Source organism: Urocitellus parryii, chromosome 9, assembly GCF_045843805.1.
Source record: "Urocitellus parryii isolate mUroPar1 chromosome 9, mUroPar1.hap1, whole genome shotgun sequence".
NCBI classification, from domain to species: domain Eukaryota; kingdom Metazoa; phylum Chordata; class Mammalia; order Rodentia; family Sciuridae; genus Urocitellus; species Urocitellus parryii.
In genome coordinates this window covers 19,311,773-19,330,717 of record NC_135539.1, presented here as the reverse complement: position 1 = coordinate 19,330,717, position 18,945 = coordinate 19,311,773, and the positions used below count along the sequence as shown (strand labels likewise).

Genomic DNA, 18,945 nt, shown 5'->3' with positions numbered 1-18,945 from the left:
CAGTGTGTGCAGAGGCGTGGGGCGGGCTGACGGCTGCTGAGTGCGAGGGGACGCGGGGCACTGGGCCGCGAGTGGGCAGACGGTGCTGGGCCCCACCGGGAGGCAGGTGAGAGTCCCAGCTGGGGAGGACGGAAAACTGGACCTGGGCAGTGAAGGTTCCAGAAGGTGAACTCACTTTAATGACACTGAATGGACTGGGAAATGGTTCACAGGGGACACTTCATGTCACCTGTCCACTGACAATAACCCGCACCATGTGCGTGCCCACACGGGGCGGGGGAAGCGGGATGGGGCGGGGGAGCAGCCTGGGAGATGCGAGGTCAGTTCCTGGCTGTGAAGCCGGGCGTGCCAAGCTGAGCAGCTGGACGTGCTGGACGAGGCCTGGACACAGGGTCCCACAGCCTCCCCTGGGTGCCGTCCTGCCGACACCCTGACCTTGCTCCAGCGGGACTCAACCACACTCTGCACCTGCAGATCTGCAGGATGACAAACCTGTGCTGTTTGAATTCTCCGAGTTTGTGCTCACTCGTTACAGCAGCAGGAGGAAACTGATACAGCCTACTAGAGGGGAGGACTCTGGGGTCCAGGTCATTTGACCAAGGTCACAGAGCTTGGTGATGGAATTGGGGTTTGGCCAGGCCTGCCTGGCTCCAGGTGCAGCCCTGAGTCCCTGGGCTCACTGGGTACCAGCCCCTCCTCTCCACATGGAGGACGTCCAGAAATGGTAGCTGGAGGTCCACCAGGGCCATCAACAGTTTAGAAAGGATATCTTCTAAGGTCCCAAAGTCCAGACTTTGTTACTGCAACCCTAGGCCCCCCGGTTCTTCAGGGACCTGGCCCAGAACCTCCACCGGCCTCCTCTGCTTAGCTCCATGGCTCACTCGGTCCTTGTCCTGGGCACACCACACCCAACCTCCTCCAACCCTGGGCTCGCGGAGCCCTGCACCTGAGAGCTGGGCCCCAGCTGATCCCTCCTGTCCCAGCTTCAATACACCTCCTCTGAGGTGTCCCTGACCACTCCAGCTACAGTGGCCCCAAGCCCATTCCCCACCAGCATCTTGTTATAATCTTGGTGGCTTTTGAGACCAAGCGGTCCCTGTCTCTCCTCCTTGACGTCCCAACTTGACCCTGACACCTGGCCCTCCCCTTTCCATGTCTTAGAAAAACAACTCTACCTTCCGGAGTCCCATGCCTACCTCTCATTTGTTTCCCACCCTTGGAGGTGACAAAGCCCAACTACTGCTTTATGACTTTGTTTGGCCTGTTTGTTTAGCCTAGTGGTTAACAGCTCAGGCTCTAGTCTCAGACTTTTGGAGTTTTGATTCCAGCTCTGCTTCTTCTTACTGTGTGACCTTAGGCAAGTTACATGACCGCTCTGTGCCTTGGTTTCCCTTCTTGTGAAACAAGTAGAATGACAGTATTTTCCTTGGGGCTGTGGTGGGGATTAAAGGAGGGACTCCAGGGGAAGCTCTTAGAATGGTGTCTGCCACATATCAACAGGATAAATGCTGGCGTTGTTCCTGTTTATGTATTGATGTGCATGTCTCCTGTCCCCCTTGATGACATGGAGTGCCACCGGAGAGGACTGCCCTGCCCTGGGGGGTGATGTGCATGAGAATGAACAGCGGGACCAACTGGCTTCTCAGGTCTGCAGCTCAGTCCCACGATGGGGTCTGGGGAGACCCCCAGAGGCCCTGGGGCTGCCGGGCCACTCCTTTCTTGGGAGCCCGTCTCCTGCTAGGGCTAAACCCACCAGAGGCTGCAGATGGAAGGGGACAGAGGGGCATGGCCGCACTCACAGCCCTGCGCAGGGCCACCGTCAGCCCCAGCCCATGAGAGGGGACTGCCGAACAACCCACGTGTTCAAAGACAAAGTGCCTGGAGATTCGGGCCCGTCCTTCCTCCCTGTGCCCAGAGACGGAGTCGCCACTGCTCTGTGGCCTGGTCCTTCACACCCAGAAATGGCTGGACCCGTGTCCAGGCAGGATTTGGGGACCTCCTGGAAGCCCTCCCCTGCCTCCCGGCTCTGGCAGAGGAGCACATTCACACTGCCCTGGCCACTCGCTGCCCCAGCAGGTGGGCACGCACCTCTGTGGACTTGGAGTGACCTCCCGCAGCGCATGGGCCAGCTGGGTACCACAGGGGAGGCCCGCGCTGGCCCGTGGCCTGGCAGAGCGTCACAGGCTGGGGGACAGAGGCAACTGGGCTGGTGAGACAAGGCACCCCAGTGACAATTTGGGAGCACAGCGGGGGCCTGGCCAGCGGGTCCTGGTGGAAGTGCAAAGTGACTTGGCAGAGAAGGTCGCCCTGAGCAGAGGCCGGGGAGGGGCAGGGCCGGCGTCGGGCTCAGGCTCAGGCGCCGAGGGCACTGGGGATCCTGGGGGGCGCAGACGCGCAGGGCAGGAGGGGACAGGACACGGGAGCAGGTCTGAGGGACAAGGGTCCTCGCTGGAGACACAGGCCACGGGTGTGGCCTTCCCAGGACTGCCCACTACGGACGCGGTGATGGCCCCAGTCCACCCTCAAGGTGGCCATATTTGGAGACGGGATAAGTCAGTTAACATGAGGCCATTAGGTGGGGCCAATCCCAGACCTGTCCTTGGGAGAAGAGAATGGGCCCGGTGACAGAGGAAGCCCTTGGAGAAGCACAGAGACGCCATCTCCAAGCTGAGGACAGGGACTCGGCAGACGCTGACCCCCGCCCTGGACTTACTCCTGCGTGTGAGCTCCCAGGGCCACCCAGCCCCTAAGGCCCCGCCCACTGCACAGGGCCCTGGTGTCCCTTCCCGACATTCAGGTCAGCTCAGGAAACACGACCTGCTCTTTGCTGGCTCACGGCTTTGGGGACGCTCTTGGGATGGAAAGAGGGGCAGCAGGGCTCAGCCCTGAGCCAGAGCTCGGGGTCCACAGCCCTGGGTGGGCCCCCCGATGTGGTCTGGAGAGCCAGCTCTGGGAGTTTGCTAAAGCTTTTAGGAAAGAAAAATTCACTTCCCAATGGAACTGTCAAGCCAACATCTCACAGGAAGGCCCAGCGGTGGCTCCGCACCGTGGACACTGCCTGAGAGTGACACCGAGTCACTGCAAAGGGGAGGGGAGGGAGGGGTCAGGGGAGGAGAGGGGAGAGGACAGGGGAGGAGAGGGAGGGGAGAGGGGAAGGGAGGAAGAGAGAGGGGAGGGGAGAGGAAGGGAGGAGAGGGGAAGAGAGGGGAGGGGAAGGGAGGGAGGGGAGAGGGGAGGGGAGGGAGCTGAGTGGGACCCACAGCTCTCCATTTTCAGCTCAGAGCCAATGAACAGCCTCTTCTGCAGAAGCCACTGGGCGTTAGCCAACTGGATGCTGCTCGCCCCCCCCATGCTTAGGGACGCCCCAGGCCTCCCTGCCAGCACCTAGGACCTGAATTCCAGGGCCATGTGGACCCTCATGACCTCTGCCTCTTGCAAACAACAGAGACCTGGTGGACGGCCTCCCGGGCCTCGGCCGTCTACGAGACGGGAATTCAGAGCAGAGCTGCTCAGGTTCAAGTCCTAGGGTCAGATCATCAACGCCTGGGGGGGGGGGGCGGCTCACTTTTGGAGGCCGGGTTGAACTCCAGCACCACGAGGGGCTCCGGGCGCTGGGGAGGCCGTGCTGCCTCCGGGTCCTTGGACACGTCCGTCGGTTCTGGGACCCCACTGGACGGAGCGGGGTCGTCTCTGGGGCATCCCCCGGGGGCCGGGTCCCCAGGCTCGGGCTCAGGGAGCACGTCCTCCTCGATGGAATCGTCCTCGTCGCTGGAACAGTCCTCCTGGGCCCTCTGCCAGCCGACGCGCGCTTCCAGACTCTTCCTTAGTTCCTGCCGAGAGCCGAGAAGACACGTGGAGGGCGAGGCCGGTGCCGGGAGGGAGCCTCACTTGACAGACAGGTCACCCCAGGAGCCGCCCCCCCAGCTGACGTCTACTAACAACACATCTGTGTGTGTCACCGCTCCCCAAGTTCAGGAGGGAGCAGGGTCTACGGCAGGGATCGGCAGGGATGGAGACGCCACCAGAACACAGAGGGGAGAGGGAGCCGAAGAGAGGACACGGGGTGCGGGGCTCGTCACAACAGGCCCCGGGCCACACCCAGACTTTCTGAGCCAGCGGGTCTGTGACGGGGCCTGAGAATTCACATTCCTGATCAGGCAACCCTGACGCTGAAGGGAAAATCATGGTGAATACGAACTTCCAGGGCCCTCCACACCACCTGGAAGTCCAGAGGTAAAACGTGGCAGAGCAGGCCATCCCCACGTGGCAGGACGCTTTGGCAGAGCCCCAAAGTGTCCCGACGGTGAGCACTTAGCTGCATCTGCCTGGGGATCTTCCCGGGCTTCCTTTGTCTCCCTGGGACCAGGCCACGCGTCAGGACCCCCACTTTAGCACTTATTCTAAGGCCTGAAAATTCTTATAGGTTTCTTTTGTCCCCATGAGACAGTAGGCTGAGCATTAAATTCTATATTTAGAGCGACCAGAAACCCATCAGCCAAACCACGACACTTCTGAAAGGGGAAAAAAGGGCGCTTTACATTTTATTCTGGGACCAAAAAAGACACACTAGACCTGGGGACAAACCGGTACACGGGGCCAACCTCGCTCCGCCACCCTGCGTCCTCAGAGCACCCACACGGCCCTGAGAAAGGGAGAAGCCATCGATGGAGGTTTGATGACTGACTAATAAACTGAGCGGCGTGGTAGGTGGATGACGGCTCCCAAGGATGTCCCCGTCCTAGTCCCAGTGCCTGGGAACGAGCAGGGCTGAGGGGGAGGGAGGCTGCGTAGGCAGCTTTGGTCATCCTGGAGAAAACACCCTAGACAGACGGATGGTGGGAAGACGGGCATCAAGGTGCTGCGGTTGGGAACTCTGGCAATGAGGGGGTCTGACTGTCACAGCAGGATCTTGGCTGAACTGTGACCTGGGTGGGCGGGACTCAGAGTTAGTTCAGGAGGCTTCCGAGTGCAGAGCTGAAGGTGCGCTCTGGCTTCCCCAGGAGGACACTGGCCGGGAGCTGTGAGGGACAGAGGAACCTGGACGGAGGCTGGGGAGGGTCTCGGCCCGGCTGCCATAGATGCTGAGAGAGGAGGTCGGGGACACCACCAGGACTGGCCGAGGGGCCTCTGCTGCAGCCTGAAGTGACTCAGGTGCCACCGGGGAGAAGAAGCCCTCTCCTCTCAGAAGCCCACAGTGTCGGAGGCGGAGTTGCAGATGGCACCCCGGGGCCAAGTCTGACCGGCAGGTTCACTCCACTCAGTCCCCAGAAAACTGTGAACTGGTTATTAATTAACAAAAAAATTGGGAGGAAATCAAATACCAAGAAACGCAGGCACCTGACAAGGATCTGTCTGTCTCTCCCCATGGCCGCGTTGGCTGTGACTGTCCCCCAGGGTCCCCGCCACTCCCTACCAGGGCACTTGCTGTGGCTGGGGACATCTCCCTGCCTCACGTGCAACTTAGAACATTCTTTGGAATGAAGGCCAGGGCCAGAGGTCCCAGGACCACCCCACGTGGGGCCCAAACGGGCACCTCAACCCTGAGCAGCACAAGGATTTTTTTTCGTCAGATTCTGTGACCTGATCCATACTCTGGGAAACACTGTCCCCGTGATGTGACGACTGGACGCAGCCTGTGTGGCCCGCACTGACTCTGTCCCTCGATTATTCGACTCACTTCTTCACAATGATTCACTCACAGCTAACTCCAGATGAGGCCCTCCTCTAGGGACCAGAGGCACAGTGGGGACGGGACAGGGTGTGTCTGCTGTCCCCAAGCTTGATGGGGAAGGGGGACGCCTGCTCCGAGTGGTGACTGTATAACTCACAAGACGGCCAAGGCAGTCCGGGGACAAGAGGGGCCGTGGGCTACGTGTGGACGGGTTTCCCTGAAACCTGACCCAGGACTCCCAGTCTCAGTGCTGGCGGCGACAGACATGGCCACCTTCTAGCTGGAGCAGGAAATGGGGCTGCCAGGGGGATTCAGCCCGGGCTCCGTTAAGGGAGCTGTAGTGTCACTCAGGAGGGCCTGGGGGCCACCACAAACACGAGGCACACGCTCAGATTACATTTTCCAGTTCAGAATAAATCAGTGACAACGGTGAGCGCGGCCTGGACGGCCACCACACACACCCGGGCCCAGCTGCCTCCTGGTCCCGGCCCAGCCTCCCCCGCGGCCAAGCCCCTCCCACCAGCACAGTCCCGTCCACCCTGACAGCCAACCAGGAGACTCTGCTCCACACCTCTACCTTCTCTGCACTGTTCTCCCAAGTGTGAGCCACACACACACACACACACACACACACCCCACACACCCCTGCACTGGGCTGATCTCAGGGTGCTCTGCACTGAGCTGACCCCAGCTTCTGTCATTATGAATCAGGGCCTCACTGAACTGCCCACACCAATCTCAATCCATATGCAAATGACCGGTGGCCTCTCGACTGTGGATTTGGTCTTTAAAACACCTTAAGACCTGTCAGACCCCGGAGCGCGTCAGTCGGCCTGGGCCGGCGAGTTCTCAGTCGTGACTGATCAGTCCAAGTAAACTCCGTTCCTGATCAATGTGCCTCAGTCTCACGGGGATCAATGGCCTTGTATGATCGGCAGAGCCTTTGATCAGACCGTTCAGACTTTCAAACCACAGAGTACACAGCATCTCGAGGGAAAAAAAAAACACAGAAAACCCAAACCCTCCCTCGTCCACCGAGGCATCCAGGACCCTCAGGTCGCTCCGACGAGCGGAGTCCGTCCTACACACAGATCCTGTGGCTTCAAACTCAGCCCCGACACATTTAGACAACTCCCCTACGTGTTCTTGCGTGTACCAGATTCTGAGAACCGCCGCCTCCTTCCCCTTTAACTGTGGTTTTCAGACTTGGCCACAATCATAGTCACAGGGAAACTGAGAAGGAGCCCAGGATCAGAACTGCAGGGGGGAGCGCATTTGTGGGGGTCTGTGTGTCTGTCCGTCTCTTTGCTATTTATCTTGAGCTGATCGTAGATCCCACCTGCGATCTGTGGGGAACAAAATGGAGAGATCCCCTGTCCCGCCCCCAGCTGCCCGAGGGGTGACGTCCTGGAGAGGAGGAGCGGAAACTCAGTGGGGACCTGAGCTGGACACGGTGGCCGGCCAGGCTTTGTCCCTAGGCCTGTTTCCCGTCATCTCCCCCCCTGCTGAGCTCAGCGCGGTTCTGCTGACGAGGCTCTTTCGCTCCGTAACGTATCAGCTCTTTTTTTAACTTATAATTTTGAAAAATGGAACACCCATAGAAAATTGGCCACAGTGTGTGACGGACACCAGCTGTGGCCTCCTGACGATGGCCAGTCCCTGGCCTCCTGCTCATCTCTCCTCCTGATCGTCGCGAGCGCTCGACATTCTGGCCCCCACAGACACTGGTTTCTGACACTGTCACCTGGCCTCACCCTTGGGGACGGTCTCCTGAGAACAGGGAGCTCTCCTGCATGGCCACCACATGGACCTCACACTCAGGCCACCGAGCACCTCTGTGGCATCACACGGATGGAGTCCGCCCGCTGCCCCAGGCCATCTGGATCAGCACCCCTCCTCACGGTGCACGACGGCCACCTCTCTTTGCCACCCTTTAATCCGGGACAGCCCCTGGCCTTCCTGGTCTCTCGTGCCGCTGACGTTGGTGAAGGCCCTAGGCCAGTGTCTGGGAGACTGTCCCTCCGCTGGGGATTGTCTGGTTATTTCTCATTTGTTCTGTTTCTGCAGAACACTTTCCACTGACGGGCGCCGCTAAGGGGTCACCGGGAGGCGTCAGCTCAGGGGCTCCTCCCTGTCACTGTTCAGAACACTATTAAGCGTGACTGATGGACGGCCACCCCGGACACCCTGCTCCCAGGGACGGCATCAGTCACGGTCACCGCAGACAGTGGCCGGCAGTCGGGGAGCCTGGGCTCCGGTGTCGGCTCCCCTCCGACCCAGGTGAGTGACATCATTTCTCTGCCCCTCAATGTCCTCAAGCCGTAACAGGGAATGGGGACTCCCAGCCTGAACGCAACCACGGGGTGACCTGGCCATGGACGTGACGAGCTCAACGGGGTTCTCAGCACTTAGTAGGTGCTCACTTAACGTGGACGCCCACCACTAAGAAATGTCATTCAGGTGCTGGGGCTGGGCTCAGTGGCAGAGCGCTTGCCTTGCACGTCTGAGACACTGGGCTCGATCCTCAGCACCACATAAAAGTAAATCAGTAAACAAAGACTGTGTCCACCACAACTAAAAAAGTTAAAAATCATAAAAAAATAAGCCAACGCCTCTGAGAATCTGGACATTTCCCAGAACCACTCAGGGCACCCAGGACCCCGCGGCCTCACGGCTGGACTGAAACCCGACCTTGACCTTGACCTACCGTCACATCCTGAATCGTGAGGAGGATCCGGTCCTTGTCGGTGCCGCCCGGAGGCTCGGGGTGCTCACGCGCCTTCAGGAGGGAGAACCTGAAGTCACAGTGTGTGGTGCGCGGGGGAGACTTGGAATCCTGGGGACGAGCAGAGAGGACCGGTGTGTTACAAGCGACGTCCCATACTGACCCTGGAGGCCGCCGGCACCTGGCTCTCCTGTGGGCCTCCCTGCCCTCTGTCCTCCTCCTTAGTACGCCACCCCCCACCCCAGAGCTGGTCCCCCTCGCCTTCCCTGCTGGCCCAGTGCCACCGCAGGCGCACAGCGGGTGAGGGCACCAGGAGTCACATCCGGGGCCCAGCGCCGGCCCTGTGCCCTCAGCCCTGGGCTACAGGAGGTCGGGAGAGCTGGCCTGGGGACGTGGCCGTGGGGCTACCGAGTTAACAGTGAGCTCATCAAGGGGACAGACGGAGTTGTCCCTGTTACACGGCTGTCACAGGGTCGTCCCACACCTCAGGGGCACCCGAGCCAGGGAACTGCGCTTCGAGTGACCCTGTGGTTTTCCAGGTCCACTGTTGGAGTCAAAGAGTCCAGGGAGGGGACACACCCAGAGCCCTTCAGGGGCCAGTGCGCACTGGGACGCTGGCCAGGATGGCCTTCCCACGCCCAGATGGGCCCGTGGTCACAGCAGCCATGGGGGGTGGACATCCCCATGGGAAGTCCCGCGTCCCCTGGCTGATTTACCGTTAGGATTTTTATATCAGTTGTGCATTATCTGCGAAATAAGACATTTTAATAGGGGAAAAAGTCCTTTGTCTCATTCCCGACATGTGATCAGAGCTGCTCCTGTGCGTGGAAATGACGCCCCCCATCGCGGCACACTGCCAGGGTTCCAAGGGAAGGGGACAGCAGACCCAGCACCTGGTGGAACTCTCTGGAAAAGGTACTTCTCTTCACCGGTTGTACAACTGCTCAAATCCCTGTCATGGCTTCCTGTCTGACATAAGGAAAATCCCACATCTTTACCGCAGCCCTCAGGCCCTCTGCCATCTGACCCTCCTCCTCTTCCTCACCCCTCCCTCCCCACTGGCTCCCTGCCTCAGGGCCTTTGCACCTGCTACCCCTGGGCCTAGAAGTCTCTGCTCCACCTGGCTCACTCCCTCACTCCCTGGAAGTCTCCATGGAGCTGTCACCTGTCAAAGCGAAGTCCCTGCCCAGGCACTTACTCCGTGTAAATCAGCAGCCTGCCTGTCTATCCGAGCCCCTCCTGACATGTTGTTCACTTCTCTTGTGTCTGCTGCCTCCAGCATGTGGCCTGGGGACGCCTGGGGCCTGCACACCTGTCCAGCGGGACAGCTGCTGCCCGGCTCCAGTCTTGGTTCTCATGCAGGAATGTGGAGCCCAGACCTTCCCACAGTTCAAGAGAAGACCCTGACTCAGACTGTCACACGGAACCTTCTGCTCTAATGTCACCCAGTCATCTGCATTTTAAGAATCACCGAGCAGGGGACGAGGTGGAGGCCAACGGGCCACGCCCGAGCACCGTGAGCGCAGGGCCGCCCAGAAGCCGGAGTTCCCGGGGCTGGGAGCGAGGCCAGGAGGCCCCTCCAGGTGGCGGGGGCAGGAGAGAGGACACAATCAGACGCTCTGGGGGGGGGAATGAAGGGCCCCCCCGGGCTGTGCCCAGGAAGGCTGGGGGGGCTGGCGCTGCGGCCACGCCGCCCTGTGTGGCATGGAGCGCTAAGCTGGCAGAGGACGTCGCGCTGTTCACACAGCTGGGGGGTCAGGGGACCTGGGGGGGCTGGGTGAGCCCGGCCATAATCCCGCCCCAGGCCAGCCAGAGGGACAGCCGGGGACCCTAACGCAGCGAGTGTGGGGAGGGTGTTCTGATGGCGGGCACAGCGCCACCTGCTTGACCCCGCTCTGTGGACTGCGTCAGGAGACAAGGTCACTGACAGGGTCGTGGGACAGAAAATGGCTCTTTTTTTTGCAACCAGGATGTGAACAAGGTGACCCCTGGCCCCTACCTGCCCCTCTCCCAGAGCCAACGAGGAGACCCAAACACAGGCACAGAACCAGGGGTGTCTCCGGGACCACACCCCCTGTCCTTTAGGGGCCACTTTCATTTTGTAAAAGCAGTTTTGGGAACAGAGGCGACAAGCAGAAGCAAGACTGTGCCCAGGGTGAGGCTGTGGGACCTGCAGCCAGATCCGCGGCCGATAAAGCTGCTCGGGCTAAGGTGGCAGGTCCTGCTCAGAAGGCAGCTCTCGAGGGCCACCTCTAGGTGAGCTGGCTTCGTGTCACCTTGGAGGTACCCGCCCCGTTCCTTTTAACTATAAAAGCAACAACCTTAGAAGAAGTCCCGACTGTTCCATCCCCACTTCCACGTGCCAGCCCAAGCCTGCTGCTGGCTGCCTGGTCGGCCCCACTGCCCCTCCGACCTCAGTCTGTTCCCCTTGATCAAGCCATGCCTGCACACTGCCCCTGAACAAGCCCAGCCTCAGCGCATCTGTGCTAGCTGTTCCCTCTGCCTGACTTGCTTTTCCCATGCTTCTTCTTACCTACCAGGTGTCAACCGAAGTGCCACACCTGAGGCCTCCTTCCCCTCTGTCCTGTCTAATGTCACTCTGTCCCCACAGGTCCCCCTTGCTCTGCCAGGCCCCCTCACCCCACAGCTCCCTCGTGCGTGTGGGGACTGATGCCCTGGCCCCGTCTACACCAGCCCTGCCGACCGCTGACCCCAGATGCCTCTGGACACTGGTCTCTAGCTGCCAGGCGTCCAGCCCTGCTCTGTGTGGAGACGGACGTCAGAATGAGGGACGGCGGAGGTGAGGGACGGGACCCCAGGACGCGGCACCCCTCACATAGGACGAGGCAGCCCCTACCTGTGGACGGTCCCCAGAAGGGTCCTTTGCCTCCACAGTCACATCCTCCAAGGGCTCAAAGTCTTCGGAATAGTCCAGAGGAGGCTGGAGGTGGAGCCGGGAGCCAGCTTCTGTCCGGATCTGCACCGATTTCTGTGCCGAGAAATTCAGACCGTCAGACCCCGGGATACGCACCTTCAGCCCGCTCGGGGACAAGGACGGGTGCTGGGGCCGACCCCGGGGATCAGACCTAGTGCTACTGTGCCCTGGTGCCACGGTGGTGCGTCCCGGTGGACACTGACCCCTGGGCCAGCCTGGACCTCGCACAGGCCAGCGCAGCCAGGTCGGGCCACCTCGGCTCAAAGGCCCATCGTCTCTGGCCCGGCAGCGCAGGCCTGGGGGCCCAGCCCCTCAGGAGGCGGAGGCAGGGGGATCACAGGTTTGGGGCCTGCCTGGACGACGAGTGAGGCCCCGTCTCAAAGTCAAATACAAAATGCGAGGGGCGTGGCCCAGTGGCAGAGCCCTGGGTTCAATCCCCAGAACAGAGAAAGAAAGAGTCGACCATTTCCAACTGGAACTTGTGAAGAGTGAGTGTTCAAGAGTGTCCAGCCAGACTTTTTAAATAGCTTTTTTTTGGTACCAGGGCTTGAGGGACGCTCAACCACAGAGTCCCATCCCAGCCCTATTCTGTATTTTATTTAGAGACAGGGTCTCACGGAGTTGCTTAGCACCTCAGTAAATTGCTGAGGCTAGCTTTGAACTCACCATCCTCCTGCCTCAGCCTCCTGAGCCCCTGGGATCACAGGGGTGCGCCACGGTGCCGGGCTAAACAACTTATTGATGTGAACCTAGCAGTAGACCTTTAATATCGGCACTCAGCTTCTCCAACAGGCTTTGTGCTGACCCACACGGGACACCCCGTGAATGTCCTAGGGTGACCTAGGGCGTGTGACATTTCCCAGGCTTCTCAAGACTGTGGGAGCCCCTGGGGGACCCCATCTTCCCTGTGGTGTCCCACAGACCCCTTGGCCGGGCTGGCAGGCTGTGGCAGCCCCCGTGCCCGTTTCCGTTTCCTGAAGCAAGACTGCAGACGTGCGGGTTGCAGGTCCAGCCTCCCTGCTCCGGGAGGGACACGGGGACACGGCGGGGCAGTGAGGTGTGGTTGGCAGAGGACGTGTGCCTGAAGGGCAGGGCCAGGCTGGAGGGTGGGTGGGCGAGCTCCTGGGGCGACCAGGAGGGGACAGTGTGACACAGCAGTGCCCTGGAGCAGAGCTGGTGCTCCTTCCTGCCTCGGCCACAGCAGCCCTCACCGCCCCCACCCGTCAAGCCATCGTCACCCGGGTCCCTGGAGAGAGCAGCCCAAGCCGGACCTGGACTGAACCCCGGCCTCCAGAGTCCTCTGTGTGTGGACGAGACCGTCCTCCTATTCAGGTTCTCGCGGTAAGATCACACACCTGACGTCCAGGCCAAAGAGCGCTGCCCCCAGGGCCCAGGACCTGCAGCTCCGCCCGCCAGGCTACGCCAAGCACGTCCACCTCGGCCCTCCCTGGTTCTTCTCTGGGGCCCGTCTCCCTCCGCACACTGGGTCCACGTGTGGCTCCAGGGTGGGAATGTGAGTCAGGCCTGGCCAACTGGCTCATTCTGACCCCTCACAACATGCCCTGGCCAGCTGGTTCAGGGACAGAGATGACCTCAGCCAAGAAGAAGAGCCTGGGGTCCTGCTAGAACTAGGGAGAGAAGGGGTTTTCTAGTTCATTTCCCAGGGGAGACTGACTAAGGCATCCTGCTGCTAACAGAGAGAAAGGAATCTGAGAGGCCAAAGCAGAGTCCTGATGGATGTATTTAGAACTCCTGGATCCAGCCACACCTGAAGCAAGAACCAGTGAAACTTTCACCTTTTTGCTACTGTGAACATGATTTGTTATTAGTGATGGTGTCTGACCTTCACCTTGGCCCTGAATTCTCCTGTCCTGGGCTCATGCTGTTCTTCCAATCTCAATGTCACCTTTCCAGTTTCTCCATGAACCTGGCTTTGGAGACACTTTTCTGTCTACCTAACATCTGTCCTCTGACTGATTCTACAATGTGCCCTGATGGTCACCTCCCTGCAGGTCCTGGCAGCTAGGGGTGATGAGCCCCAGGTGTGACAGAGAGGGTGGGGCTTCAGAAAACAGGCTTATTTCCCTGGTGATCACCACAGATTCAGGAGATGCAGGACTCTGCCTTCACTCTTCCTGAGTGGACTGTGGACGGGATGTTGGGAGAGGGCAGCCACCTTGCAAGAGCAAGAAAGATGGTCCAGTGGGAAAAGAGGAGGAGCCTGGCTTCCTGATGGCGTCACCCACCGGCCCCCCCAGCTGCCTGCCTCCCCAGGCCTGGTTTACAGGAGACAAGAGTGACCACAGGCCCAGCTTCCACTGCGTGCAGCTGCGCCAACCCAGCTGACGCGCCTCCTTCAGGCCCTTGTCACTGGGGGCAGCACAAGGGACTGAGCCCAGGGGAGCTTGGCCCCTGAGCCGCATCCCCAGCACCTGGTTTTCTTTGGGGAAATCCTCTTCACTCCCAAGCCTAGTGTTTCATGTGGAACTGGGTCCCACGGGGGAAAGGGAGCATGGGACCCAGCAGGGTCCATAGAGCAGGAGACGCCCTGGCCCACTGTGACTGGGTGTTCATTCTGGGGAGCGGATGGGGGGCGATAGCAGGGTGACAGGATGTAAGTGGGCAGCTGCTGGTGGCCTTGTGGTATCCCATGGGGCACAGGGGAAAGCAAAGCTGAGAGATGGAGAGGACTCCTGTTTGTGGTCTGAGCTCCTGGACCAAGCCGCACCTGAATGTAAGCTGGCAAGTAAGGGAGTCAGACGACACAGCTCAGTGGCCTCAGATTTGAATCCAAAACCAGCAGAGGCGCAGGAGAGCCAGCTCCCCCCTCTGCGGACCCCAGCCTCCAGCCCAGCGGCTCTCCACGCTGCTCATTTCAGGGGCTCCAAGCTGCAGGCACAGGTCAGCATGGCCTTAAAGCACTCAGTCAGCAGGTTCTTAGCAAGCTCTGCCCACAGGGCTCCGGAACGTGGGAAGATTCAACAAGGGAAAAACCAAACACTTAAAAACCAACGCCCCAACCTCGGGGAGGTCACAGTGGAGAGCGTGCTTAGGAAGCAGCAGTGACAAAGCAGTGCTCCTGTTAGAGTTTCTCACACCAGGGCTGGGGTTGCGGCTCAGCGGTAGAGCGCTGCCTGCCATGTGCAAGACCCTGGGTTCCATCCTCAGCACCACATAAAACTAAATAAATAACAAATAAAGATATCATGTCCAACTACAACTGAAAAATAAATAAATATTGTTTTTAAAAAAGGATTTCTCATACCAAGTGGCTCAGGGGTAACAAACAGGCCTGGCCTCTGCCTGCGCTCCGCCCCCAGACCCGGGGAGCCGCCCCTGCCCCCCAGTGGGAGGAGACTGGAGCAGCCCCGCCCACACCCAGGCCAGCAGCTCTGCCCCGCCCAGGCCTCGCACCCATGCTCCCTGCCTCCCACCCGCTGACCGGTTCCGGATGAGGCGGCACTCTGGGCCGGGGGTTCTGGGCTGGGGGTTCGCAGCTGCTCTCTCCTGCCCGCTGCGTGCCAGGCCTGGGTAGACTGGCCGTGTATACCCCGGGGAGGACTGAAAACCCTTGACCCCCAAGCCCCCTGTTCTGGTCACCAGCCCAAGGCCAGCTTGTCTGAGCCCCAGCCCACTCAGCCCGTCCAGGCGCAGTTATAGGGATCGAGAGGCGTCCGTTCAAGCTCATGGTCAGGTACAGAAAACAGCAGCGCAGGGCTGCCCCGAAGGGTTGTGCAGGTTGTGCGGTATGTCAGCGGCTCCCTCTAGAGGCTGGTTGGGGGTGCCGGTCTGCCTGCCTGCGGGGACTTCTTCTTTCCAGATTTGTCTCACCTCAAAAAAAAATATCTTGACACTAGCACAGTCTAGGCCGTGAAGTCCCGGGGGCTGAAAGCCCGAGGCTCTGTGGGTGGTCTCCCCTTGGGTCCTCACTCAGGTGTTCAGAGCCCAGATCCAGGGGACCCAGGGAGACGGGAAGCCAGCCGTGGCGGCTGGGGGGAGGCAAGCCCTGCCTTCAGTGCAGGGAGCCTGCTGCGGGGACCTCTAAGGAGAGCCCACCCCGCGGTGGAGCTGCAGGCCGTCCCGTCACTACCGATTTAATGCCGCGAGGCTGACGTTCATCAAACCTGACAGCGTTTTGGTAAACGACGGCTCTGTTGATTAGGCCGCTGTCCACCCAAGTATCACAAGGCCGAGGGAGCCATAAATCTTAATCCACTGATGGCGGCAGAAAGATCCAGGGCCCAGGAGCAGAGGGGGGAAGGACAGTAGGAACAAGAGCCCATCTATCACCGCCGGCCCCTGGCAGCCAGGCCGCGGGTCACAGCCCACAGCCGTCACCGCGGACTCCAGGCGCCAGAGCTGGGGTCTCGGGGAGGGTCTTGGGAGAGCTGTGGGCTCTTGGGCAGCGTGGACGCCTCTGACCTCTGCCCGGGAAGCCTCCTGGGGGGCAGCTTTGCCCACGGTGCGTCCTGATGCTGGGCGAGATCAGGGGAAGGGGCGAGTGTCCCCGGCTGGTCAGCGGGCCTGGGCGGGGGTTGGGAGGGTTTGTGAGGCTGCTGAGGAGACCTAGCAGCAGAGGGTGCAGGGGACCAGGTGGGGAGCGAAAGGGGCAGTCACCAGGCCTGGGGTGGCACTGGGACGACACGGGGTCCCTGCTGACCAGCCACGGCTAGGTGGCCGTGTGGCCCCAGCCCCTCCTGGCAGGCCCTGCTATTTAGGACAACCCAGGGCAGGCACAGGGCTTGGTCCCTCCCCAGTGGGGTGGCCCCTGAGCACTGGGGACTCTGTCACCCTGACCACTCCGCCTACCCATGGCTGCCAAGGGCGTCAGGACAGACTGCCTGTCCCCAAGACTCTGTCTCGAGGACTTCATTCCATGGAACTTCCCCCATCCCTCCACTACTCAGGGCTGGAGGACACGGATCCCGTGCTCTCCTCCTGGTGGCGACGACATGCAGCTGGGCACAGTCCCCACCAGCCACGCCCAGCCTCCTCCAGGAGAAGCTTCGGGGCCCACGGGCTGCTCCAGGGCCGCCAGGGCAGGACCTGCAGGGGACAGCCTGGCCCTGCCTGAGTCCCGCGGGCACCTGGTGCAGGCTGCCCAGCCGCAGCCCAGGCCTCGCCCCGAGCAGCCGGCGAGCCAGGAACACTGAGGCAGTGGGTGTGATGGAGGTGGCCGCTCAGGGGAAGCCAGGGGACAGGGGGACAGGGGACAGGGTGCACACAGGGGCTGTGGGGACCAGCAAGGAGAAAGAGTGGCTTCCAAGCCTCCCGCGGGGCTCTCCTGCTACCCCCTGTCCCCTCCTGTGTCCACTTGGGGATTCCTCACATCCAAGCCTCTAAGGCTGGGGGGGGTGGCGGGGGGGGGGGTTAAGTGCCGCAGTCTGGCTGGGCACAAAATAACCGGGAGGTCACGAGCCACTTCTAGGTTCAAACAGCAACTACTTTATTCCCCGAACCCAATGGGAACTCTCCAGAACTCCATGGAAAAACCTGGAGAACCAACGGGAACTCATAAGTAGCGGGCACCTGAGGTAGCAGGAGCCGCCGTATTGCTGGATAGCAGAGGTTTATATACAACTGAATACACAGCATGTTCCAATTTAGCATCATCCAGTTACAGCAATCAGTCACCATCCCAATAACCATGCACAGCTTAACTTGATTATCATCATCCTCATGGCTCACCAGCTCACCTCTAAACCACTCCTTCTGGCAAAATGCCAGGCGCCATCCTGACTCGGCCGTGGCTCCCAACACTTAAGGCCTTTTGTGAGCCTGACACCATCTGCCACCACACACTGGCTACCCTGCCTCGTCCACCCAGTGCCCGTGTCCCTACTGTGCCCTTCACCAGGGACACTCTCCCCAGATCCTCCAGGGCCACCTCTGCTGGACGCGCAGGCCTCCACTGCCTGCCCCACTCACGTGGTCTCCGGGCGCCGCCTGCCTCCCTGTGCCCTCCCCCAGCACCGCCTGGCTCCTGGCTGGCTCTCCTGCACCTCCCCACCGGATCCTGGGAACAGCCTGGGAGAGCAGGCCGGCCTCGTTCCTGCCCCGGCCCGGCCCCCAGGAGGCCCAACACTTCACAGGTGCTCCACAAACAGTCCCAGAATGAGTGGGGACTGGCAGGCTACAGGGACATACCAGAAGGAAGAGTCCAAGGTCCCCAAGAGGAGTGCCCCTTGCCCTCTGCCCCTCTGTCCACTGCAGCAAAGCTCGGTACTATTTACTGGCCCTTCTCGAATTTCCGCAGACCCCGGCTCGGCTGATGGGCTGACTAGCTGTGAGGAGGGCACTGGTACCACTCCCACCACAGTGACCAGGAAGCAAGTCCTCGGTGCCACCAGGAAGCCCAGAGCTGCGCTCTTCCCACTTCTCTGGATCCATCTGTCACCTGTCACCAGGTCCTCCTAGCTGAAGAGGCAGAGTCCCTGCCGCGGGACCCCTGTGACACCACTGCCCACATTCATTCCCAGCAGCCATGAGAAGGTTCCTGCACGACAGAACCAGGGCTCAGAGAGGACACAGCAGGGAAGCGGACCACCGACCCCCGACTCTCCAGGGCCACAGACTCTGAGCCAGGTGGGCAGCGGACCTGGGGCTGGAGAAACACTGGCCCAGGCACGAGGAAGAACCGCAGGTCCCCTGCTGCCCTGACTGGAGTGGCGGCACCCAACAGAAGGGGCAAGGCCCAGAGTCGGGGCCAGGTCTTCCTGTTTTTCAGGGAAATAGGAATCTAGATTTTTATATATAAAGTCTTTTGAATTAAAAGATTAGCAAGGGACTAAGGCTTCTTTTAAAATTGTGGGGGTGCAGAAAGGTTACCTGAGGCAAGCTGGCCCAAGGGGTTTGAGGACACGGTCCCTACACAGCCATCGACAGGCACTGGGCCTGCTTTGGTTCATTAAACCCCAGGACCCTGCACACGCCCGGGCCCTGGCGGGTGCCCAGAAGTGTCATTAAGTCACGGATGATTTCGTACACGTGTGCCTCCTGGCCCACTCTGCTCCCCTAGGTCTCAGAGGGTGGTACTCTCGGGACCACAGGTGGGCAGAGTGGTCTGCTGGGGAGGGACTGGCGCCCGCCCGACCCCTTCAGTCTGGTAGAGGCCAAGGAGCCAAGTCCCGGGTCCACAGGTCCCTTTGGCTCTGGTTCCAGGTGCGACTTAGGTTCAGCCAATCAGAGCCTCCCAGGACACAGCAGGAGGGGACAGGGACAGATGCTGGTGCTTCTCTGCTGAGCACAGCATGCGGGTGACAGGTCTTTCACCCGTGTCCCACCCTGGACAGGCCCCAGGGCCCTCTGGGCCCACGGTGGTGTGGTGGCTTCCTGATCCCAGGCCGGGTGGTGCACTGATCCCAGGCCAGGTGTCGGTCCCTCCTGCCCGACTGTGTCTGGCCACGGGTCTCCTGGCAGGCCAGGGAGGGGCAGCTGCGCTTGCTGGACCTTGTTCCCAGAGCCTCGCTCAGAGCCACCGGCACCAGGCCCAAGCTGGGCCCTGCATTCCACCGAGCAGGCTGAGCCCGACTGAGAACAGTGCAGAGGGACAATGACTGCCCCCCCCCCCATTCAGGAAGCCAGGAATCAGCCGAGATCCGGCCTGTGAAGTGG

The 18,945-nt window shown here is 60.7% G+C and overlaps 1 protein-coding gene across 1 annotated transcript in view; it reads right to left on the bottom strand.

The window, feature by feature from the left end:
- The window catches only part of Katnip (katanin interacting protein), a 143,653-nt gene that overhangs the window by 67,893 nt on the left and 56,815 nt on the right, over nt 1-18,945 (bottom strand). Inside the window, exons 6-8 of the mRNA XM_026392185.2 lie at nt 11,254-11,385; nt 8,379-8,507; nt 3,566-3,830 (exon numbers count right to left, since the gene is read on the bottom strand). Of these exons, the coding sequence (XP_026247970.2) occupies nt 3,566-3,830; nt 8,379-8,507; nt 11,254-11,385 (526 nt within the window). The remainder of the gene's footprint in view (nt 1-3,565; nt 3,831-8,378; nt 8,508-11,253; nt 11,386-18,945) is intronic.